The sequence below is a fragment of the Girardinichthys multiradiatus genome, chromosome 9, assembly GCF_021462225.1.
Source record: "Girardinichthys multiradiatus isolate DD_20200921_A chromosome 9, DD_fGirMul_XY1, whole genome shotgun sequence".
NCBI lineage: Eukaryota > Metazoa > Chordata > Actinopteri > Cyprinodontiformes > Goodeidae > Girardinichthys > Girardinichthys multiradiatus.
In genome coordinates this window covers 49,574,095-49,600,559 of record NC_061802.1, presented here as the reverse complement: position 1 = coordinate 49,600,559, position 26,465 = coordinate 49,574,095, and the positions used below count along the sequence as shown (strand labels likewise).

Here is a 26,465-nt window from a genome sequence, read left to right as displayed (position 1 = left end):
CAGAACAGCTGGGGGGTAGAATAGGAACTATTTCTTTCTCTGAATCATCATGACCGAACTGACGTGAGAGCGCGTCAGGCTTGGTGTTCTTAGATCCGGGCCTAAAAGAAATAGATCAATTAAAATGGGAGAAAAACAACGACCAACGTGACTGACGTGAGTTAAGATGTTTGGCAGACTGGATGTAAGACTTTGTGGTCTGTCCATACCAGTACGGGATGTTCAGCACCCTCCAGCCAGTGATGCCATTCCTCCAGTGCCAGCTTGATGGCCAACAACTCTCTGTCACCCATGTCGTAGTTCTGTTCAGCCGCAGACAGGCGGCGGGAGAAAAAGGCACAAGGGTGGAGTCTCCCATCCAGGTCCAAGCGCTGGGAGTGTACCGCCCCTGCTCCAGTGTCCGAGGTGTCCACCTCCACAACGAACTGCTTACTGGTATCTGGGTGGATGAGCACGGGGGCCTGGGAAAATCGGTTCTTGAGTCTGGAGAAGGCTGCATCGGACTCAGTGGTCCATATTTACGGTACCGTGGACGAAGTGAGGGCGGTTAAAGGTCTGGCCACCTGGCTGTAGTTCCGTATGAAGTGTCGGTAGAAGTTACAAAGCCGAGGAATCGCTGCAGTTGTTTCTTTGAATCAGGTCTAGGCTAGTCCAAGACAGCTCTGATCTTCTCCGGATCAGCGCGAACCTGTCCACCATGGAGAATTAGCCCCAAGAAGCTGATGGATGCCTGATGAAAGTCACACTTCTCAGCCTTCACGAAAGGTTGATTCTCCAGCAGACGTTGGAGAACCAGGTGGACATGCCGGCGGTGATCAGCCAGGTTCCTGGAGTAAATTAAAATGTCATCCAAATAAACAAAAACAAAGGTGTTCAAATAGTCTCTTAAGACGTCATTCACCAGGGCCTGGAAGACCGCTGGGGCATTGCATAAGCCGCATGGCATAACCAGGTACTCAAACTGTCCCACTGGCATCTTGAAGGTGGTCTTCCACTCGTGTCCCTGGCGGATACGTACAAGGTGATAGGCGTTTCTAAGATCTAATTTGGTGAAGATGGTGGCATCCTGTACAGGTTCAAACGCTGTGGAGAGTAACGGTAATGGGTATTTGTTTTTAACTGTTATGGCATTTAGGCCTCTATAATCAATACACGGCCGGAGACTGCAGTCCTTTTTCCCTACAAAGAAGAACCCTGCCCCCAGAGGTGAAGACGAGGGGCGAATGATTCCAGCAGCTAGGGAGTCAGCTATGTATTTCTCCATAACTAATTGTTCAAGCTGAAAGATTCTAAATAAACGACCTAGTGGGTAATGGGGCCCCGGGCAAAAGCTCAATAGCACAGTTGTAAGGGCGGTGACTAGGCAACGATAATGCTCGGGTCTTACTAAAAACCTGTCGAAGGTCATAGTATTCGGGTTGAAGCCAGACTAAATCTGCTGGTTCAATTAGCTACGGTCTCTGCAGGGTTAGTTCTAGGGGTAACATCTGATCTTAAACAGGTTGACAGGCAACAGGTGGACCAGGCGTCTACGCTGAGTTCAGCCCAGTTTAGGTGGGGATTGTGTTCCCACAACCAGGGGAAACCCAGGACCAGGTCGCTTTGTGAGACCGGGAAAATGTGTAGGGAGATCAGTTCTCTATGGTTTCCAGATAAAACTAACTCTAAAGGCTTAGTACAGTGGGTGATTCTGTGCAATGCCTGCCCGTCCAGAGCCAGGACCATGCGTGGCGTGGGCAACTGCTTTACTTCCAATGAAGCTGGGTAACTAAGGTTTCATCTATCAGGTTCAAATCACTGCCTGAATCCAACAGGGCCGTTAAAGGCACAGAATCCTCATCTAATATTAGCTTGGCAGGTAATGTATATCTAGGGGCCTTAAGATCTAAGTTCCGGCCCGCCGGTTGCCCCCCTGTAACCGGCGGCCCCGCTCTTTTGGCCAAGCAGAACAAACTGAGACCACATGACTTGAAGAACCACAGTAAAAACACTGGTGAGCCTCACGACGGTGCTGCCGCTTGTCAGGAGACAGCCACGCCCTACCCAACTGCATGGGCTCAGGGTCAGTATAGTTAGGGACTGTGGGAACAGCGGAGGAGCGTGGTGGGGATGATTGCATGGTTCTTTGTATGTCCTGCTCTACACGGGTGCGCCTCCTCTCTCTCATCCTGGTGTCCAAACGGATCGTCAAGGCTATATATTTGTTGAGCTCCTCCGGCTCCTCTACTATGGCCAACTCATCTTTTAAAGTCTCATCCAGAGCATGGAAAAAGGCTGTCTTTAATGAACTCCCATTCCAGCCAGAGGCTGCCGCTGCAGTGCGAAGATCTATAGTAAACTCAGCCAGGGGTCGGTTACGTTGTTTCATGACTCAAAATCGGCGGGCACCAGCGGTCTGATCCACTGCCACATCAAAAACCTGCTTGAACTCTGAGACAAACTGATCGAAAGTACAACCAAAACGTGTGAGGTTGGTGAAGTGCGACTGCCCAACGAAGTGCTTTACCGGTCAAAAGCCCTAAAACAAACGAAATCCTAGCATCATCATGGGGAAATGCATGAGGGGAACGGTTAAACACCAAAGCACACTGTAAAAGGAAACCACCACAATTTCCTAACTCGCCAGAACATTTTTCAGGATTAGGGGAAGTGACATCATGCACCTGAGGAAGAGGTCGGGCGGCTGTGGCCTCGGCAGCGCCTCCGGTGGCTGCAGAGGACATGGGAGTCAAAACACGCTGTAACATAGTTGCCATCTGATCGATTTGCTGACTAGCCCGCTGCTGCTGCTCAAGAAGTGACTGGAGGGTAGCTCCGTGAGACTCTATCTCCTGACTGTGATATGACACTACTCTGTGGAGTGCCTCTGCTGGGTCCGGCTAGGTTGACTGTTCTGTCATAGTTTTGATTGCCGACTTGACCCACATGCAGAGAACACTCAGGAACAAAGAACGTTTTAATTATTTTATTTAAAGACAGGAACGAGGATTTGGCAACCATGAAGGCTGGGCTGGGCTGTGATGGGAAGGAACGGAGGTAAGTAATAGTAATTTGGAACGAATAGACTAGGTGCAGGTAATGCTTACTGATGGGGCGTCGGTATCCGCCAGGGAGAGGCCGTGTCAGGACTGAGAGGTGATCCAGAGAATGATGTCGGCAGGTGCCAGGGAAAAAACCTTTTGAGGAGGGGTGGACAGGATTCGTGGCTGGAGCGGTACACTCGGACTGCCAGCCAGGTAAGATGTCCGGTGAAGTTCACGGTCCGTGGGAATTCCAGAGATTCTTCTAAACCAAAGTAGCGAAGCATAGAGCAATACCTGCATAATAGAGGCAAAGGTTACTGAGAGCTTGGCTTGACAAGAACACTTTAAAACGTGAGATTCGAGGAGAGCCGGTTGTAATACCACTGGGGCAAAACAGTCAGCTGCTGATATGCTGGCAGTCCTCCCTTTTATTGCACCATGGCTGATGACCAGATAGGCTGCACCTGTCAGCCTCCAGATCTCAGGACTCCTGCGACACCTAGTGAGGAAACTGGTTACTGGCATGATCAGCAGTTCAGATCCTGACAAAGTCAGGTACATACATTCCAATTAATCCTAAACATTGAACAGTGCAGTCAGATTCAGTTATTTATTCAAATTGGATAAAACGTTTTTCTGTCTAAGGAAACCCAGCAGATTGCATCCAGTCAGAGACTTGCAGCATTCCCTCTTCCCGGATGAGCATGTAGAGACAGTGGACAGTCCCTGGCTTTGACTTTGCAGCAATCCCTCATACTGAGCATGCATGTAGTGACAGTGCAGAGGAAAAACTCCTTTTTAACAGGAGCAGAACCAGGCTCAGTTTGAGCGGCCATCTGCCACGACCGACTGGGGGTTTGAGAGAACAGAGCAGAGACACAAAGAGAACAAAGAAGCACTGATCCAGGAGTACTTTCTATGGGAAAGAAAAGTAAATATTAATGGATGTAGCTCCTTTAGTCGTTTCACCTAGAAAGAATGAACAGATAAACTCTGAGCCAGTTTTCTAGGTTAGAGTCTGAAAGAGAGCACATAGAGTTAGTCACAGTAAAAGCTCAGTCAATTGCCACATCTAGGAGAAACAAAGGGTTAAACACTGAAAGACAGGGCCATGTGGATCATCGGTAGAGGGTGAACATTAAGTTGTTGCCAGCAGAAGCTGGGACGATGCCCCTCTCCAGAAAGGTGTCACAGGTAGACACAAAGTCAGGCCAGGTGTAGCTTCTAGGAAGAGAAAAGAGAGAGAACAGAAGATAGAAGAGCTGGTTAGGATAAGCAGCGCTTCCTCTATCAATAATATGTGCTGACTACCATCCAACATCCTTCCTCTGAGACTACCTTAGCCTCCTTCTTCTTTTGTATTTATGTTGGCTGACAACTTGAAGGTAAATTTCCTCTACCACAGGGAGCAACACTCGGTTTGAACAAGATGCATTTTTTTCTCCCGCAACATTGTTTTAGCTTTAGAAAACCACCGCATTGGTTTAGTACTGCCACCAACTGGCTATTTAAAATTACAGCAGCCTTTATAAAATGAATAAACAGAGACATACACGTCTGCGGCATGGACATATGTATGTGAAATCCATTATAATTCTTTACTAAAACTTTAAAACTTTTAAAAAAAAAATGATATAATTCACTTTTTAAAGCCCTCAATGTTAGACTATTGGGTATGGACAAAAATAAAAATATTCCCACTCCACTAGATTGATCTATATTAATAGCATAATCGTATAATCACAGTTTGGGGTTTCTGAAACCTTTGTTTGCTTTGTAAAAGTTTAAAAAGGGCCATATTAGTGCTTTTTGGCATCTGGGCCACATTAGAACTGGTCCTGCTCCAAGCTATAGTTCTACACTTACTATCATAACATTCGATGGCCGTGAAGGCCGTTAGTGATCGGCTGTAAATTTTGACAGTCAGTGGTTATTATTCCTTTTTATTCCTTTCTTTAAAGCGTTATTGTTTATTATCTTTTAGTTTTATTCTCGGTCATTGATCTGCCATTGCCATTTAAAATATAACACTGTACATAAACCTGTCATTCTGCTACTGTATAGATCACACCCAGTCCAACAATAAAGTCTTATAGAACATAAAACTCACTGTACTTGTTCTCTTGGGGCAGAAAATAAGTGCCATCTTTAACAGGCAATTAATTATTAATTAAAAAAGATAATAGCATGTGATTACACGTACAAAAACTACAGAAAAACTGGTTCTATTAAGTACGCTTGTCATAATGACCACAGAACCAAGACACTCTAGAGCAGCACACAAGAGAAACAGTAAAGTTTAACAGGATTATTGAAAAGGATGTTTTCTGGGCAGCGCCAGGACTCCGTAGCCGTCCTGCTTCAGGAAACTGCTCACCAGGGGAGAGAGAGCAATTACTATCTGGCAGAATAGCTTGGATATGAGGCTTTCTTGAGGGTGAAGGTGGGGAGACCAGGGAGAGATGAGCAAGCCACAGAGGTGGAGGTTGGCGTGCCGTGTGAGCGGATTCCTCCTGAAGGTGTACGATGTTGGAGGGTGGACAAGGCAGAGTGAGTGAAGCGGGGAGCGATTCTTGTATTTTATCTGAAGGATCCAGAGCGGTCCTTGGACAGGAGTGAATTTAATGAAGTATTCACCATGAGCGGAAAGCGAGCCACAGCGGTTTATCCAGGAACGGGTTTGCTGACAGCCAACAGGGAGAACAACCAGAACCATGGAGGGTTAGCCAGAGCTGGACTTCTGACAGCAACCTTGAGGGAGTAACAAAGCTGGTTAGATGCAGGTAGGGAAACACAAAGGCAGGTTCAGAGTGGGGTTGGTTTAGTCTGATCACCATACAGCAAGGTGTACAATCCCACACCTCCAGAGTCCCAGCCACTTTTTTTTTTTTTCTCTTGCTCTCGGTGGAAGACACATGCATTTTCTCTCCCTCCCTCCCTGCTGATCCCTGCTTCTGTTTCTGTGCTATGATTAGCTCGGAATGAAGACATTAAAAGCCATACTAAAAAACTTCAAGCACCTCATTTTCCTCTAGAAAGGCTTCTAGTTGGTCGAGGACTATAACACGCTGCTGCCACACAACGTTTAACACAGCTGCTGGAAAGAAGGGATGTCAAATAACAGAGGCTTAGTATCAGAAAATTCAGTGTGAGAAATCATGAAGTATGAAACAGAAAATCCAGGTAATAAGACAGGGTCCAATGTGTGGCCAGATGGTTGTGTAGGTCCAGATACCCACTGCGTGATATTAGCAGTCAGTTAAACTTAAAAAAACTTAACCATCATGCATGTGAAAATATCAAACAAAGTTCCAATAATTTTTTATCATGATTTCTGCTAAAAATTCTAAAATGTAATTTTAGAAGTCCTTATTGTGTTTAGGTGGTTGATAGATCACAGTACAAAAAACCAGTATGAGCTGCCAAGTCTAAAAAAGTTCAGTTCTAAATTGAACAGAAAGAGTGATGGAGAAAGCTGTTTACAGTTCTATAAACTCTGCAAAACAGTTACTACTTTCTTCCGCCTTGACCCGATGTCCGCAAAGAGTTAAAATGAACACAATCAGGTGGCAAAAGGTCTGAAAAGATACTGGACTCCCCAAGGACACTGTCACACAGAGAAAGTCCAATCCATTAGAAGTAAAAAAGTCCTTGAAGATGAATGTTTTCTTCGCTAGGGACCCAGGGTTCACCAGGCCAGCCCCTGTTTAATAATTAGCTGTTCATACTGTTATTTGGGAATATTTTGATAAAAATATTTTCCTGTTACATAGTAAGAAGTTAAAAAGCACCAATTTACCAACAGTTTGCAGAAAAATCTATGAGGCAAAACGAGATCAGATCAGGCAGGCAGACAAGGAAGGAACGCTGGACACTACTCACACAAAGGATTTCGGAAATCTGGCCCTTGTCTAGGCTTATGGTGCGTTCACACCGAACGCAGATTCTGCAAATATTTCGCGTCATTTGTGTGTTTTTGCCCACTTGACATTCCGCGTGAACTCCGTGTTGCCATTTGGCAACAAGCGGCAACACTTCGCCGCGTCATCAAATAGGAGGAGCTTCCATCTGCTGCTTGCTGGTTTAAACTGAACATGGCGGACATGGATTTCACAGATAATTATGTTGTTTTACCTGTGAAGAGCTGAAAAACGGCGCCGATGTCAATGTCCCTGGGTTCACCAGATTCTTCAGGGACAGGAATAGTTCGGAGATTACCACCACCTACTCCAGGAGCTGCGTCTGGATGACGGTCGATTTCAGCGGTACTTCCGTCTATCCAGGACCCAGTTCGAAGATCTGCTGTCCCGCGTTCGGAGACAAATCGGCCTCCGGGACACCAACTACCGGCGCTATATCCCCGCTGCTGAAAGCCTGTCCATCTGTCTTCGGTGAGTAAATAAATCTCAGCTCAGGAAAAAAACAGCCGATTTTTAATGTCCACATCTCCTAAATATAAGATATTTGTGCCTAAACATAACTAGGCCAGGTCCTTTCTGTACTTGTCTCGGTAAAAGTAATTAGTTGAGTCATACAACTCTGGCTTGCCGCACACCGCCACTATGATCTGGTCCTCCATCTTCACTGACAACCGCTTCTTCTCCACTGCATCACAGCCACATTCAGTCCCTGATTGGTTGACGTGACGCAAATTTAGGAAAAAGTTCAGATTTTTCAACTCGTCCATTGCTCTCGCTCCACTCCCGCTTCGCTCGGCACGCCTTCCGCACCGCATCCTTCGTCTCCTTCGCACCGCGCTGCTCCTGAACGTGCATCTACATAGGGATAACATGTCAATCAGCCGCTCGTATCGCAGAAATTGCGGCCATCCCTGAAGAATCTGGTGAAGCCAGGGACGTCGAGGTCGGCGGCGTTTTTCGGCTCTCCACAGGTAAAACACCGTAATTATCTGTGAAATCCATGTCAGCCATGTTCAATTGAAACCAGCAAGCAGCAGATGGAAGCTCCTCCTATTTGATGACGCGGCGAAGCCAAATGCCAACGCGGAGTTCATGCAGAATGTCAAGTGGGCAAAAGCACACAAATGAGGCAAAATATTCACAGAATCCGCGTTCGGTGTGAACGCACCATTAGAAAACCGGATGCGCAGGTGAAGCGAGTGAGGTCTGATTGGGAGCAGACTGAGAAGGAGCAGGTGAAAGCAATCACCGTGGCCAGAGCAGCAGACAGGGATGACCGACAGACAGCCCAGAATCATGACATTTAGTTAAAAATGGTAAGTTGCTAAATTGAAGGGGTTGATCATGTTTAGACTGCTAAATGCTAAATACATTTTTTGCCTTTTAAACAATGTAAGAGTAACTCAAGCACTCAAAATTAGCTCTTTCAACGTCTCTGTATGTTTGTGAGCTTGCGCCATGACTTAGACTTAAATACTTTTAAAATTTGTTACTGTCATGGTTTAATTGACGAGCTAAAGTCCTAAATGTATATGTACTTATTTGTCTGTAGGAGTAAACGTCTTAAGTCTGCCTCCATTGAAGAGGATGCTGACAGTCCAGGTGCGGAGTATTACCACTCACCTGCATCTCCTGCAAGCAACTCCAGGAACTGGAACGATGACTTGGAAGGAGGTAACAGAATAAGCAACATGTTATCGTACCATTAGGACAAAAGCATCTTTAACTGTCTTACATGTGCCATCTAGCCTGAGAGACAGAGGCTGTAGTTATCTTATTAGCTGATGTCATTTGAGATAACAACATTTTAGGAAAATTATTCATCCAACAGCTGCTTTCATCAAAATCATTCTTGCCTGTAAAGCCTTCCAAAGTATACAGTATATGCATGGTATACTGTACATACAGTCAGTGTTTAAACTTTGAGATGTTGTATCAGTGAAGTGGAATTTTGTAAAATTAAATAGTTTTGTACATCTTTAATTTTTAAATGAGACTTTTATATTTGTAAATGACGTTATGTCCAGAAGTAGTCAGCAAAATTATCTTAAAACTGATGAGTTTAAGAAGGTGAGCTACTAATCAATGCTGTACATCAGAAAGATACTTAACACCATTTCAACAATCTTCTTTTTCAACTGAAGATTCTCTAATTTTAAGTTTAAAGAAGTGAACTGATTTCAGTTAAAATTTTCAGGTAAAAGAATTTCTGAAACAAGGTCAAATCTGGCTCCTTTCCTCCAAACCAATTTCAGATTTCAGTGTTGGTTTTACAGAGCCAGTTCTTAGCTGGTTTAACTGGGTCTGCAAATAAACCAGTTTGCTTTTCCACCAATGAAGAGCCAAGTCAATATTCAGGCAGTCAAAGTTAACAATTTCATCCTCCTCCTGTTTTATTCTGTGTTTTTGGGTAGTATCATAGTCCACAGAGACAGTTTAACAACATAAATAATTTATATCCCAGGATCTCTGTAAATGGATGCCCCAATATAACCTCCTTAATCGATGATTTCTACTTTTGTTTTTTTTAAGTACTAGAGGCCTTCATTTTTTCATTTTCTGACAGTAGGTAGCCAGAAAAGAGGGCAAAGAGAGGGGGAGACGTTTGGCAAAGGTCGTCGGCTCCGGGACTCGAACCCGGGACAGCCGCATCAAGGACTATAGCCTCTCCAAATAGTCGCGCATCATCGCCGCTCCCAGTAATCAATCATGTCTGTCTTAAACAACGGGTGTTGCCTGGTAATGCTTCACCATCCCGATCAGCTTTCTCTGATCAGCACCAGTAACTGGAAAACAGGAATTCAACAACTTTTAGAAGCAGATTTATTAAAACCATCCGATATTAAAAGACCAACGGTCTGTAATAATGTTAATAGATTTGGCAGAATAGAATCACATTCAGTCAACTCACTAAACTCTGTGATGGGTGATATAAAAATAAACTATGGAAAGACATGAAATAGTCATCTTCAGTTGTTCTGATGCTAATCCGACATTTTATTGTTGATGAAGCAATAAACTTGACTTATGCATAATTAGTAATGTACTAATAGAATGCCTACACAAATAGAGACACCTAAAAACACCATCCTAGTTTTCCACTATTGCCTTTATCATGCAGCTTGGTAAATGTGTGCTTTACCATTACCATGCACGATGAGTAAATGGAGTGAAAACAAATACTTTCTAGGCTAGCTCAATTTCCCCTATATGTTTGACTTACACTAAGATTTGTTATGCATTTAGATAGTGTATAAAAATTGCTAAAGAAATGTGGATAAGTTGTTAAAAAATAAGTTAAATACATGATATTTGTCATCAATGTATTTTATGTACAGTGTTATATTTTAAATGGCAGATCAATGAATGAGAATAAAAGGAAAAGCTAATAAAACAATCGTGTCCTGTCTGTCAGAGTAGCGATCACAATTGTTGTGCCAAGAAAAAGCCCAACAGATTTACTTTCACAAGTGGAGCATTACAGCTAACTCTTTAAAGCTCTGCTTGATATTCATAAAAAGAAACTTTATTAGAAACTGCTTTGGGATTATTTCAGTAGTTACGGACACGGAGACAGAAATGAAAAGGAAAAAAAAAGAAGCACGAAAGAGAGAAAGAATGAAGAGAATACAAGATAACACCCTGCTTGCTTCTATACCTGCAGAAATTTTCATATTACCAGCTTTTTTACTGAAAAGTGCACAGTACTTATAATACAAGATGTATTTAGTGGTAAATGCAGCTCAATATAGAACATTTGTGTATCTGTTAACACCTATGGGTCTGAGTGTGAGTGTGCTTGTGCATACAAGGTTTCTCCATAAAAACATGCAATATTGAGTGTGAGGAGCCACAGACCCGTCCCCCTGGACCTGGGACAGATACGGAGGAGATCTGAGCCATCCAAAGCCCCCCAGAGCACAGCAACCCCAGGAAAGCCACCACCGGGCATACCGCAACCCCCCCAGAGAAAAGCAGGGGAGAGTCCCAGGGGAACCACCCAGCAGCTACAATGCAGAAGCCCCAGGGAGCTGCAGCGACGAGTCCGCAGGGCCTGCTGGCAGCCGTCTACGCCCGAGCAGATCCAGCCATGGACCCAGACACCCGAGACCCCGGGACATATGACTCTCCAAGCAGAGGCCAGACAGAGCCCAGGGGTCCAGGCCCCGGCAAGCAGCCACCGGGAGTGAGCCAGCAGACACCAAATCACCCAGCCCCGGATACCGAGAACCACAAGTACACCAGCAGGCAGAGACACCAACCACCGCCAGGTAGTGTGGCAGGGAGGGAATAGGCCCCATATTTGATGGGGGGCCTAAACTGATCCAGGAGAGGGAGCAGCTCCCACAGGTGAGCTTCATCCCCGAAAAGCAACACCCACACAGCACAAGCCCCACACAGAGCCCCGCTCCAAGCATCCCCGCTGTGTCCCGCCCCCACCACACGCCGTGACAGCAAGCCAAGGCCCCCACGCAATACCACCCCAGCCCCCGCCCACAGACGCAACAGGGCAGACACCGTCGAGCACCGAACTCACAACAGAACCCCAAACCCCACACCAAGACGCGACAAATTCACTCTGCAAGAGGTAACCGGCCAGCGCCAAGCACTCAGGCCCAGCGTCCCCCACCATGCCCCCGCAACCACACAGACATACCACATTACTGCCACTGCAACGATAGACCAGGTAGAAACAGTATCCAGCTCAGCTCTACCATTGCCGCTCAGCCGATCCAGATGCTGGTGACCCCACATCCAAGAAGAGGACACAACCCCCTCACTCCACATGCTGCAGCCCCCCCATGCCACCCTCTACCCCGATGCCCTGGTCCCCCCAGACACAACAGCCAGCAGTGCAGCACACTGCCAAGCCTGCCCAACCATTCGGCCACCGTCAGCAGCCGCAGCCCAGCAGTCTGTGAGAGGGAAACATGCACCAGCCGGGTAACCAGGCCGGGCAGGTTAACCGCTCCAGGCCAAGCTCATTCCACCAGCCGCTCCAGTGCGGGCACAAGACATGCTCCACAGCCCCAACCGTAGCCCTGCGCCCGGCCAGAGGCAACAGCAACAGGAGGAATCATTGGAGGAAGGCCACCACAGCAAGCCAAGGACCAGGCACCCCGCCAACTCCACACCCAAAACCTGGAGGAGCGCCAGGAGGCTGGACACCCACCCTCCCACACAGCACACCCCGCTGCACCAAGCAAGCTGGCCAGCCCCTCCACCAAAGTGAAGCCACATCTCAATCAACACTGCACACCGCCTGGCCAAGACCCCCTCGTCCGGGCCCCACACCCCCAACCGATGGTCCTGGCACCGAAGTCAGGAACCAAGATCCAAGGCAATCTGTACAATACCAAGAGGGCCCCAGCACCAGACCGACCAGAAGGCCCACTCCCTCTACCGGCCCCAGACGGCAAACAGCAAATGGGGTTGTGAAAGGACCCCAAGCCTACCTCTGCCAGCTCAAATGTGGTGTTGATGCCTGTTGTTGTAATGTGCATTTAAAAAGAAAAACTGGTGGTCAAGAGGGTCTGCCAGCCCCCCCTCCCAGAACCCGAAATGTCTACATGCAACTTAACCCTTAGAGGTGAGCGCAGGCACCAGAGGTTACGGTAATAAAGTGCCCTCCCTCTTAGTGCCATTTAGCGCACTCACACCCAAGGCCCTACATGTGAATTGTAACATACAAGGGTTGGACAATGAAACTGAAACACCTGTCATTTTAGTGTGGGAGGTTTCATGGCTAAATTGGACCAGCCTGGTAGCCAGTCTTCATTGATTGCACATTGCACCAGTAAGAGCAGTGTGAAGGTTCAATTAGCAGGGTAAGAGCACAGTTTTGCTCAAAATATTGAAATGCACACAACATTATGGGTGACATACCAGAGTTCAAAAGATGACAAATTGTTGGTGCATGTTGTGCTGGCGCATCTTTGACCAAGACAGCAAGTCTTTGTGATGTATCAAGAGCCACGGTATCCAGGGTAATGTCAGCATACCACCAAGAAGGACGAACCACATCCAACAGGATTAACTGTGGGCGCAAGAGGAAGCTGTTTTAAACGGGATGCTCGGGTGCTAATCCGGATTGTATCCAAAAAACATAAAACCACAGCTGCCCAAATCACGGCAGAATTAAATGTGCACCTCAACTCTCCTGTTTCCACCAGAACTGTCCGTCGGGAGCTCCACAGGGTCAATATACACGGCCGGGCTGCTATAGCCAAACCTTTGGTCACTCATGCCAATGCCAAACGTCGGTTTCAATGGTGCAAGGAGCGCAAATCTTGGGCTGTGGACAATGTGTGGACATGTATTGTTCTCTGATGAGTCCACCTTTACTGTTTTCCCCACATCCGGGAGGGTTACGGTGTGGAGAAGTCCCAAAGAAGCGTACCACCCAGACTGTTGCATGCCCAGAGTGAAGCATGGGGGTGGATCAGTGATGGTTTGGGCTGCCATATCATGGCATTCCCTTGGCCCAATACTTGTGCTAGATGGGCGCGTCACTGCCAAGGACTACCAAACCATTCTTGAGGACCATGTGCATCCAATGGTTCAAACATTGTATCCTGAAGGCGGTGCCGTGTATCAAGATGACAATGCACCAATACACACAGCAAGACTGGTGAATATTGGTTTGATGAATAAGAAAGTGAAGTTGAACATCTCCCATGGCCTGCACAGTCACCAGATCTAGGCGAGTCAGGAAACGTTTTCCTCCACCAGTATCACGTAGTGACCTGGCCAGTATCCTGCAGGAAGAATGGCTTAAAATCCCTCTGACCACTGTGCAGGACTTGTATATGTCATTCCTAAGACGAATTGACGCTGTATTGGCCGCAAAAGGAGGCCCTACACCATAATAATAAATTATTGTGGTCTAAAACCAGGTGTTTCAGTCTCATTGTCCAACCCCTGTATATGTATCCTAAATATTATTTATATGAGTTAATTAATAATGAAGCTATATCAGAAGATTCTTGGTTTTGCTACTGGAGGGAAGTGATACCTTGTGAACACACACTGAAAACAATATAGTGTGCAATATAGTGATTTGTATTTAGAAAATATTAAAAAATATATATACAGACAAGTACTTGAAAATGTAACGCCATGAATCCCCGCAGGACGGAAAACAGATTATTTCGTGAGAAACACTTACACGGTTCCTCCGCCCTAGGCAACCACCATTCATGGCAGAGTGAAACAATATAATAAAGCAAAGAAACAAAATGTAATAATAATAAAAATTAAAAAATTAAAACAAGCCTTGTTCATATCATCATTGTACTTTTTCTCATTTCACTTAAACAGCAACTTCTTTTGATTTTCTGCTATAAGGTCATTTTATGAAGTACAAGTATGAATACACTCAGGCATTGAAGATATATTCATTTACAACATGGCATCATAATCATCTGCTTTTTGGGTCCAGTGTTCATCTTGTCCATCTCTTCTCGTGTGATGTTACATCCTGTGGATCCTGTCTTAAACAGAGAAAGAGCCCTGCTACCAGGTTTAAGCTCAGGCTTATCAGTCCTGTCCACACGTCACAGAAAGCCATGCTAAATTGGGCACCGGTCTTCGCCGGTTTGAGATGTTAGACCATATGGATAAAACCCCTTTGTACCCGGTCATTCCCCTGTTACCCCGTCAGTTGGTTAGGCTCCTGTAACGGTGATATTAGCTTACAGTGGCTCTTGTGGATCCAGGATGGTCTCTCTGCGATTTTCAGAGCTGTTGGTGTGGTCAGAAGAACACGGTATGGCCCTCTCCAGCAGGGGGTGCTCCAGTCCTTTCTGTAAAGTGTCTTAATCAGGACCAGGTCACCAGGCCTCAGGTTCTCCTGTGAAATCGGAGCAGAATTTACTGGCAGACTACTGGACAAATGTACTTCTTTTGTTTGTAACATCTTATTCATCCATTCATCTAATGATGTTTCCTGCTGTGCTTTTCCTATGTCATCCATTTCTGATGGCAATGGAAAAGGTCTGCCATGTACTATTTCAAATGGAGTGAGACCAGTTTGATTTGGAGTTATTCTCATCCATAATTTAACCAGAGATAGACATTCAGGCCATGGCCTCCCTGTTTCTTCCATTGTTTTCATTAATCTATTTTTTATTGTTCCATTTGTTCGTTCAACCAGCCCAGCAGATTGTGGGTGGTAAGAACAATGGTTTTTTTAACTGAAACCCTAATGCTTTGGAGCACAGTTCTATTACATTATTTACAAAATGAGTCCCATTATCTGATCTTATGATTTGTGGGATACCATATGTAGGGAAGTAATGTGTCACTAAACTCTTCGCCACTGTGAGCGCATCACAGTGTTTTGCAGGATACATCTCAACCCACTTCGAAAATGCATCTATGACCACTAAACAATATTTATTTCCCCCTGACCATGATAACTCTATGAAATCCATGTGTATCATGTGAAAGGGATGGATTGCTGCTGGGAACTGGCCTCTTTTGGGTCTCATGTTCCCCTGTGGATTATGTTTGCGCAAATAATACATGATCTACAAAAGTTTCTTGCATAGTCAGAAAAATTTATGGTGTGGAAATGTAGATTTACTAAGTGTATCATTCCCCTCTCGACACATGGGAAACCTCGTGTGTCGCATGGGCCGCCGTCTTGTATAAATTATTTGGTAATATTGGGTTATTTCCCAAATGATAAATGTAATTTTTCTTTTTGGCCCCTCTATTCAGCCAAGATTTAACTTCTGCAGCTGGTGCAGATTGTTGTGAATCTTTCAGCACATCTGTATCTATAAATAGGAGATCTGACATTTTCAAAGTGAGGGGAAGCCTCGAAGCTATTTTAGCAGAAATATCAGCAAAGATGTTCCCCTTTGTTTCCATGGTTTCATAAAATTGATGCGCTTTACATTTACAAAGTGCTATCTTTGCAGGTAGTTGGATAGCTAACAGCAGTCGTTTTAACAGATTAAAATGTGTCAATTCTGTTCCAGCTGATGTTTTAAACCCTCTATTTTCCCATATTTTAGCAAAATGGTGAACAGAACCGAATACATATTGGCTGTCTGTATAAATGGTTAGGATTTTTCCTTCATATAGTTCACATGCTCTGATAACAGCATACAGCTCTGCAGTCTGTGCTGAGCATGTATGGGGTAGGGCCTGTGATTCTATAATTTTAGTTTCAGTGGTTACTGCATAACCAACTCTGTTTTTTCCATATTCATCTTTTGATGCTGATCCATCTACAAAAATTATTTGTGAGTTTTCCAGAGGTGTCTCAGAGATATCTTGCCTAGGTTTTGTATCTTCCTCAACCTTTGTTTTGCAAGAATGTGGTTTTCCATCTTCTGCTGTTGGAATTAATGTGCTAGGGTTTAGTGGACCACATCTTTGCAGAGTTATATTTGGTTGTGAAAGTAACAATGAGGTCAATGTAATATGCCTTGCATGAGTCAAGAAAGGAAGTGAAGTTTGTAGCAAAATAAGTGACACTGAATGAGGAACTTTCAGTGTGAGCGGGTGGCACAACACAATTTCAGCTGTCTGCCTCACGGCTTCTGCTGCTGCAATGCAGCTCTGCAAACAATTTGGAAATCCAGATGCCACAGAGTCCAATTTTTTAGAATAAAATGCTAATGGTCTGTTTTTGGAGCCAAATGGTTGGGTTAATACAGCTTTCATATAACCCTTACATGCATCTACACAAAGTGTAAAAGGCTGGCTATAATCCGGCAGAGCTAAAGTGACTGTTGTTTGAAGCAGATTTTTTAGCTCTGTGAATGCTACTTCTCCTTCCTTAGTCCATATGATTTTGTCTTTTAATGTCATGTCTTTGCCATAGATCATAGATTGCAAGGGTTGTGCAATGGCTGCATAGTCTGGTAGCCATTCTCTGCAAAAATTACACAGTCCCAGAAAGGACATCATTTGTTGTTTAGTTCGTGGTTTTGGGGCTTCTTGTATGGCTGTTTTTCTACTACTTAGGAGTGAACGACCATGTTGTGATAACATATGTCCCAAATAAATCACTTTCTCCTTGCAAAACTGCAGTTTATCCCTAGAGGCTTTGTGCCCCGTCTGGTAGAGATGTTTCAAAACTGTTATAGTAGCTTCCTCACAGTGTTGTTGAGTGTCTGAAGCTATAAGAATATAATCTACATACAACAGGACTTGACTATGTTCGGGCACTTCACAGGTGCTCATAGAGTATCTTAAGGCTTGTGTATATACATGTGGACTTTCACTGAAGCCTTGTGGTAGTCTGGTGTAAGTGTATTTTTTCCCTTTAAACTGAAAGCCAAATAAATGCTGTGACTCTTCATGCAATGGTACTGTAAAGAAAGCATTGCTAAGATCTACCACTGAGAAATATTTTTTATCTGGAGTTAATGAATGCAGTAATGTATGTGGATTCGGGACGTCTGAACTCACATGTCACACTATTTTATTTATCGGTTTAAGATCCTGAACCATCCTCCACTTTCCTGTGCTGACTTTCTGCACTGGAAAGATAGGTGTGTTGCATGTAGCATCAGGTGCTTCCCTTAATATTCCTGATTTCAACATATCCTGTATTACTGGCTTAATACCCTCTTCAGCTTCTGGTTTCAAGGGATACTGGCGAACTACTGGCCTTTCTTCAGATATTAATTTAACCTTATATGGTGGAAACCCCTTTATTAGTCCAACATCAGTCGATGATTGGGACCACAGTTCAGGTGGGACAGCAGCTAGGGCAGGGTGCCTGTTGCTTTCTTTGCTTTCAGCTAGGCCCTGTATCTGTCACTTTGCCTCATCCAAATGTGTCTTTGGATGAACTTTGACTATCCACCCTAGAGTGAATTTCCAGATTCCTGTGTTAGGATCTACTTTCCAGTCAGAGCTTGTTAATGCCTCATATCTCCCTCTTTCAGCACGCTGTATAAAGTTTTCTAATTGTTTCCACTGACCCCCCACAGGTTTAGTTAATGACAGATGAGGTGTACTGCCTTTAAACTGTTGAAGCTGTCTTCCTGACAGTATGATTGAGGTGGAAGATTTCCCTGTTTTGGGGTCAACATACAGATGCCGTATGGTAACAGTGATTATTTTCTCTGTGAAAAACAGTATCATACTGATAATCTGGCCCTGCAGTATTTTTATATCTCATGGTTACATGGAGTTCAGTATCTAGCATGTACTGTGCCTCCTGGGAAGTTTGTTTTTCTCTGGTTCTCCTCAGCAGTTCTCGAGCTGTTGGTGTGGGGCCTAGATCGAGGGACCAGTAATAATGCGGATGTGAGAGTTCATTTAGGACTAGGGCATCTTCTTCTACTACAGCTTTCATACTTGTTTCTGTTGATAATATATTTATATGCAACTTTTGCATAAGATCTCTTCCCAACAGGTTTACCGGACATTTTTGACTTATCAGAACGGGAGCCTGACAAGTAAGTTTTGTCTCAGGTTCTATTATTGTTACTGGTGCACTTAGGTAATGTACCTCTGATGTGCCAGCTGCTGATCTAACATGCACTGCGGTGTTAGAATATTTTACTCCGGGTGGAGGTTTAGTTAGCACAGTTCTACATGCCCCTGTATCACACAAACAGCTATATACTTTGCCATTTATTATGATGTTTTTATATGTCAAATCTTGCATCCTACTTAGTGCTATAAGTTCCAGTGCTGCTTGTATATCAACTTCCTCCATTTCACTACTGTTTTTCTCTGCTAGTGGGGGAGGAGGTGGGGGCTGTGGCTGTAATTGTCAATTCTGGGTAGAATTGGGGTTATACACCCGCTTTTCATTACATTCTCTTGCAAAATGTCCTGGCTCATTGCAGATCCAGCAGTTTTCATCTCTTATGCCAGGGTTTTGTAAAATTGTCCTACATTCTCTAGCAAAATGCCCTATTTTTCCACACCTCAGACACACATTGCTCTGTGTGTAACTGTGTCGTGGCCCTCCTCCTCTGTGACCTCTAAATCCCCTCCGTCCTCTTTGCCCGCTTGCCCCTAAGCGATGCAAAGCCATTAAACTGTCTTGCATTCCAAACGTATCTGTCTTCCTATCTCGTTGTGTTTTATGAGCGTGCTGCGCATACTCCAAAGCTTGTGTAACAGTTCCTGTATTTTGATGAACCCAGTGTTTATCTATATACCGTCTGAGTTCAATTTTAAGGCCTTGCAAAAAGGCTCTCTTCAACTGTTGCTGATAGGCTCCTGCCTCTGCTTCATTATATGGTATAGCAGAGTTTGCTCTAAAAACACGTCTCATCCTGTCCAAAAAATCTTGTGGGTCCTCTTTCTCCTTCTGTGTGCATTGTGAGATTTTACCATAATCTGCTGTCTGTATATAAACTCTTCGAATTCTTTCATAGAGTAAGCGTAAGGCGTCCCTTAAATCTAGTGAATTATGTGCTAGTATGTCACCATTATCATTGCATCCAGTGAAACCTCCTTCTACTCTGCACCAGCGATGACCAAACAGCTGGGTAAAACACTGGAGCATCTCTCTGTCATTAAGATGAAAACTTCCTCTGAGTTCTGTAATAGCATCTAGAAATTCTTCCACGCCTTCTTGTTTCGATGGGATACCTTTTAAAGCAGCAGTTCTGTCTTCCTGTGTCCATGTACTATAATACTATACTATGCTAGTATAGTATACTAGCATAGTAGTATATACATATACTAGAATAGTTGGCGGCTGTCGGTGATTAATGTCACCTATGTTTGGATTTGCTACCTCAACTAGAGGGAATGTGTCTCCCTCTAAATGTATTTCAGATGGATGAAATTTCTGTTCGTGACCCATTAACGCTTCGCCCGGGTATATGCTGGGGGTAGTTTTCTTATTTTGACTCCTAGTTTGCACTCCTGTGTCCCAGCAGGAATTAGGACACCAGGGCTCACTAGAAGAGCTCTGTTCTTCTGTTTTAGAAGGATTACTTAATTTTTTTTGCTTACTTATAGGAGTTTTAGGAACAGCTCCTTCTATCTCTCCTCCAATTTGCTATGCTCCAGCCTCCTGTCCTGCAGCTGTCTGCACAGCAGGGGGCTGAACACCTCGCTGTCTGGATGCGACCACTGTTTCCTCATGTGGGCGCACCAAGACTGCAGCTGTCAGCTTCTTCTGTCGCTTCTCCTCCTTATCTTGCCTCTGAATGTTTCTTAATTTACTTTGTTGCAGCCATTTGTCTGAAAATTTATACTCAACCTTTTTCTTTTCCTTTTTAGTTGGTTTCTTGGTATACATTATTTCTAATTTTAAATCCCTTTGCAATTTTAAGATATCGCTAATATTTAGTTTACCCAAGAAACCATGTTTTTTGTTCCATCTATGAAAGATCATATCTGCTCCTTTCACATAATTTTCCATGAACTTTACATCCCCTTCTAAGTTAGTTAGTTTACTTTGTTTCTTCCCCATGATGTTTAATTTTAGTTCACAATACTATAAATGTCCCAGATAGAAGTTCACTGGCATGAGATTCAAGGAGAGGACATTAACACGCCCTTCTACTGCAACTAATTCGCAGCGGTGTTAATTTTCTGGGATTAAACCCGACCTTTATCTCCAAGAATCACCAATACGTCTTTCTATTCTGGGCAAAAGAAAACACAAGACCAGCAGAATCCTACTAAGATTCTTCCAAAATGCTTAGTCTTCCAAACACACAAAACAACACTCACACAGTTAGTATTTTAACATATTTATGTCCCTTCAGCAATATGTATGGTCGACCTAGTTTAGTTGATGAGCTCCATTTAACACTTAATTTCATTCCCTTCCGGCAGAATGTTACCAACCAAATTATCCAGTTCACTTTACGGTGCCTAGTCGTTTTTAATCTCTTTACGGCGAGATAACTACCTAAATTTATCACTATTTTTTTGCGGCGAAATAACACCTTTCCAATGCAGTCTCCTTTCGGCGAGACACTACCAAACAACTTGTAAATACATTCCCTTGTTTCATTTATATAGCGCTTACTCTTATCTCATGTACTTATTGTAAATATGAATCTGAGAATATTATTTAATATTTAATATTAATATTTTAATATTAATATTTTAATATTTTACCAAATAATATTCCGGTCTGTTAAGGATTGGCCTGTGAATACCAGCCCCATTAAGGCGATGGTATTAGGACAGAATAGAAAGGTGTGAGACGAGCTCTGGCATTATTGAACAGCATAAACTCTGCACACATATGGAATGAATTCACACAATTTCTTAAAATACAAGAATTTATTAACAAAAATAAGTCAACTCAAAGTCAAACATATTTCAATCAACAAACTCTTTACTATGCTAAAACAATCCAACTAAACTACCAAGCAGAATTAAAGAATAATGAAGACTAATGGACTATGTACAATATAAACAAGTTGATTAAAGATGATTAGAAATCATGACCAAAAAGAGTGATGCAACATTACCATACAATGTGTATGTTTGAGAACCAAGGATTATCTTGAAGAATCTGGAAGTGAAGTTAAGTTAGTTTTGGAACTAACTTAGAAAATAATCAGCAACATTTAGACAACCCTTCACAATGCAAGATCAGATTAAATATTATTTTAATAAAATAATGTTTTAAATAATGATCTGCTGAATAAAACCAACCTCCTGGATGACTAATTCTCAACGGTGTCTAATTAACTGCCTTTATTTATTAAAATAATATTTGAAGAAATATTATTGAGTATTTTGGAAAAGAGCCAAATCTTTCTGGAGAAATGGGGCTTAATGGTGTTTACTTAGTTATCAACACTAGCAAATGATGTTCAGGGACTATTATTCACTAGCTTGAAAACTAACAACCTTTCTGTTGACTAGCCTTAATGCTAGCACACGTGTTCTTACCGGCTGGCCGTTGGGCTAACAAAGAAGCTAGCTAAAGTGCTAAGCTAGAAGATAGCTTAGCACCAGAATCAACACATACCTTTAAAATACCAGGGTTAAAATGCATAAGCGCGGACAGCGCGTTATGAGCAATGTTCTGGTTAAAACCACCCTTTAAATAAAGTTTATCTTAGCTTTAAAGCATACAAAGAACACGGAACCGGCGCGTGCCGTAGCTAGCCTACTAGCGCTAACGATTGCCAGGTTCCACAAATAAACTTCATAGAATGAAAACGTTCAGATTATTTCATCCTAACTGTTAATCTGTTAATCTGCCCACATCCAACCTCTGACCATGGTGAGTAAACATTGTCCAAGGGCGATGAAGTTTGAATAAACTTCCACAGTCAACAAGCGGTTGGTTTTCAGCTAACCTCTGCGTTCGCTCTGCAATAGCGTTAGCTCAGGAGGGCTGAGCGGCTGTGAATGATAGGGTTAGCTTCCCGCTAACTTCCTCAGTTCCTTCCGATCAGAAGGTGCGTTCGTTCTGTGAACAAAGGTTAGCTTCCCGCTAACCTCCAGCTGTGGATGAAGAACGAACGTTGTCCGCTGCGGTCTCTGCTTCTCTCGAACAGTTTTGCTTCTTTGGGGCCTCGAAGAGAAAATGTAAGCAACTCTTACCTTAATTTCCCCGTTCATGAATGAAAATACCGGATACACAGACAGTATTTCATTCTACTTAACTTTGCATATGATCGGTGATCGTATGGCTTCCTTGGATCCAGTTTAATTTATGTCTTTTTGCCAGCAAAAGACATCAGCGCGCTTTCCTCTCCTATCCGGTTCCTATGGAAGGCCGCGTGGAAGAGAAAGACTTGTGGAAAGGTGGGGGCTTTTATTTGGGTAATGGCGCCACAGGAAGTCCGCAGTTACCCCCTTTCCTGGCTGTGCTGGAAGAAGGTTAATGCACTTTATTTTGAAAAGTTCCAGGAAAGTATGTACCGGAGTTTTAGTGTTGAAACCCATGGCTGTGGTCCCAACATACTGTATTTTAAAACTGTCTCACCTCGGAGTTGACTTCTAGGTGACTCTGTCAGACCTCCAGAGTCACCCGGCGCCGAGTAAGACAATAATCCACCGGCCAGATGCGAACGTCACACACCGGGACTTTCAGCCACCAGGCTTAAATGCGGCTGTGCGGCAGCGCTTAACTCAACGTCCGGCTGCTCCCGGAGATCCGCCAGTCACTGCAAAGAAAGATAAAATCAGTTTAGTTCTTATAATCTCCGGCTCGAAGGACCAAATTAATGATAGGTATTATTTAGTCAACTCAGAGGTAAGGAAACGACACAGTCAGTTATACTTGTGGCAAGGGTAGGTCACACTCTGCAGTGCAAAACTACAAAGTATTAACACTCCTCCCTCTTTATTTATACATGCTTGCTCACACACAGTTCAAACAACATTCAAGGTGGGTGTGTGTGTGTGTGTGTGGGGGGGGTCAGAAATGTTAGGGTTCATGTGTCTTGATTTTAGAGAAAGGAGTGAGGATTGGTGCCAGTCCCTAGATGTTGCTGATAATAGCATAACTCACCCTTCTCTCTTATCTCTTTGTCTATGACATGTGGGGGAAGAAAGCACTTAGAGCAGACACAAGTGATAAACAGTATAAAAAGTCATAAAAACCCTAACAGGTTGCCTTGCACACCTCCGACCATACTGGAAGGAGTGGTGGGGATTTAACAGATCTCCTGGTTCGGACTTGGGTTAGCTCGCCATAAGTCTGGTCAGTTCAGCAACAGACAGGAATCAGGAACTCAGGAACTTGGCCAGTTCCCACTTCAGAATGCACAATCAGCTGACGTTTTTTTTTGTTTTTTTACACACACAGACATCTGTGGCAGCTACAAAATACCTTCTCCCTCCTAGTGTGATGAGCAGCAGCTGTTGAATGAGACACTATTACCAGTCACCTGATAATGAAATCACGTGACAAATGAAATCATACGAGAATAAATGACAGGAAACAAAATACTTAACAAGATTATGGAAAGGAAATGGGGACATTTCAAAGGGAAATGGGAAACATTACCCTGGTCACAGAATGCCATGAAAATGTTATAAGTGTCCTAGTTGCACAATAAAATTGGGGCACAGGCTGCCATGGGACCGCGGAGATGGAAAACCCTTGCGGCACTCCAATGACGCACCTGCACCCCAAGGCCCTACATGAGTGGAAGTGTGATGGAGTGGGCAGAGAGAGGTGTCCGGGGATGGGGAGGGAAGGACTGGGGGGCAAAATGCTCTCCCTGGGAGCCAGCTCCCAGGCTGACCCCAATAGGCACCCCCGTTCGCTGACTTCCAACAAAGGACGAAGACATAGGCACATCCATTGGGCGAAAGGCTAGGGACAGGGACCAGGTCTCGAGAACTGACCGAAAACCAGGACTAAGACCCCCAGCCACCCCCCGGAACTATCAAACCCTCAAACCCCGGTCCCCAGCCCCGGCACCCAGTCCCCCGCCCGAAGGAGCCACCAACCCCCGAGTAAAGGAGCCAGCTGGAAGCATGCGCAGCATCGACCAAGAGTGTGGCCCCACTACAGAAAAAAGAGCAGACCAGCCGGCCCAGCGCAACCAGAATATGCCACATAAAGAAGGGCACCTGACCAACATTCCCAACCACCCCTGAACCATGGGGCAGAGCCAACAGAGTGCCCAGTCCCCGATGCCCGGCACCACACCGCCGCCACAACCAGGCAAGCAGGGCAACAAAACACACCCACACCAACCCCGAGGCACCAACAAGAAACACCCGAACCGGGCCAGCATAGGCACATGTACGCCCCACAGACAAACAAACCGAGACCCCCCCGGGCCAGCCAGGCAGTCAAGCAGACCACCATGCCCCCCCCCCATTACGCAGAACCACCAACATCTATGCCAGCCAAGCCAGCACAGGCTCCCCAAAAGCATCGCATGCAGCCACCAGGAGCCGCCCCCGAGAGCCACCAAAGCCCCACACCGGTTGGGGCCACAGCCCCCGGCACCAGACCCCACAGCAACCCCAGCCCAGGGGCATCCCAAGTGCCCCAAACCCAGAGACCCCCCCGCATCCGCCACAATGCCCCACAGGATGAAGCCAAGGGTGCCCCACCCCCACTAAGTGATGGAGCAGATAAAGGAGCCCTGAGAGATTGATCTGATGTGCAGGCAGAGGCTGTCTCAAGACCTATATAATCCAACAGAAGCTTTCTGTACTGGTTAATATTAAGAAGGTTTTTATTTTTCCAATTCATGAGGATAGTTTTCTTAGCAATACACAAGTCAGTGAAAACCATGTGAGCTGAATTTGTCTCTACGGTGACATCATCTAAGTTGCCCGAGCAAACTGAGGGGGAAGGTGAAATACATCTCAGACACTTTGATAAGTCTTCACATATCAGGCGCCAGAACCTCTGAACAGGTTAGGTGTGCATCTGCGTGGGATTAGTGAAGACCCTGTCATTTTTAGATATTCCCACCATGCTGTCAGAGAGGTGCTGATATTGAAGCTTTTAAAGCATACATGTCATTTTATATTTGAGCTCATAAATGGTAGATCTGAAATCTTAATATTATTGCATAATGTCTGTTCTACGTCTAGCCAGGGTTCATCTAGAGGACTGTGTTTAAACCATTTTGAGATGTATTGTAGCCTGTTGGCTACAAAATACAAAATACAATACTAAGAAGTAATTATGAAAGTTAGGCAGATCTAATCCTCCTTTATCTTTGGTCTTTTGTAGCGTTTTTAAGCTAATACGCTGGGATTTATCTTTCCAAAAAAATTTAGTGATGGAGGAGTCCAGAGATCTAAACCAGTCAGATAACGGTTTATTTGGGATCATTGAGAATAAGTAATAGATTTTTGGCAAGACCGTCATTATTATTGAAGCAACCCTGCCCATGAGTGATATGGGTAGAGATTTCCATCTAGCGAGATCATCTTCCACTTTTTTTAAAAGCGGGATGTGGGGTAGTTTTGTTAAGTCTGCCAGTCTAGGAGAAACATCATTACCCACGTATGTAATATTCCATGACTGTAGTTGTATATTAAGGAATTGTGCAAAGAACAGTTAATTGGAAGAACTGTCGATTTCAACCTCCGAAATTCTTGAGAAAGAATTTATCAATCCAATTACCTGAGAGACAGAGGTTTGCAAATGCTGGAGAAAGAGTAATACGTCATCTGCATAAAGACTGACTTTATGTTCAATATTTATGCAATCTATGCCTTAATATCATTAGTGTGCCTTAATATAATTGCTGCTGCGAGTGGTTCGATAAAAATTGCAAATATTGAGGGGGAAAGTGGGTACCCCTGCCTGGTGCCCCTCTGAAGATAGATGCTGGAAGATGTTTGGTTATTGGCCCTGATACGTGCTGTTGGGGAACTGTATAATATTTTTAACCAGTTTATGGAAGAGCTTCCAAAAGCAAATTTAATCAAGGTTGCAAACAAGAATTTTCAGTTAACTCTATCAAATGTTTTTTCTGCATCTAGAGATAATATATTGGTCTCAATATTTTTACTGTACGGATAGTCTACTAAATTAAGTACTCATACTCGTTGTCTTGGGCTGTATCTGGGACGGGGTCATGGGAGCAGCAGACTCAGCAGAGATGCCCAGACGTCCCTCTCCCCAAACACC

General features: G+C 44.2%; 1 protein-coding gene across 5 annotated transcripts in view; it reads left to right on the top strand.

Moving 5' to 3' along the window:
* nfic (nuclear factor I/C) overlaps positions 1-26,465 on the top strand; it is a 229,968-nt gene that overhangs the window by 128,088 nt on the left and 75,415 nt on the right. For 3 of the 5 annotated variants that reach the window (XM_047375852.1, XM_047375854.1, XM_047375853.1), the window contains exon 8: positions 8,496-8,617. In XM_047375852.1, coding sequence (XP_047231808.1) covers positions 8,496-8,617 — 122 coding nt within the window. Of the gene's footprint in view, positions 1-8,495; positions 8,618-9,509; positions 10,498-26,465 lie in introns of those variants that run through there. The other 2 variants (XM_047375857.1, XM_047375855.1) reach the window with 2 other exon arrangements.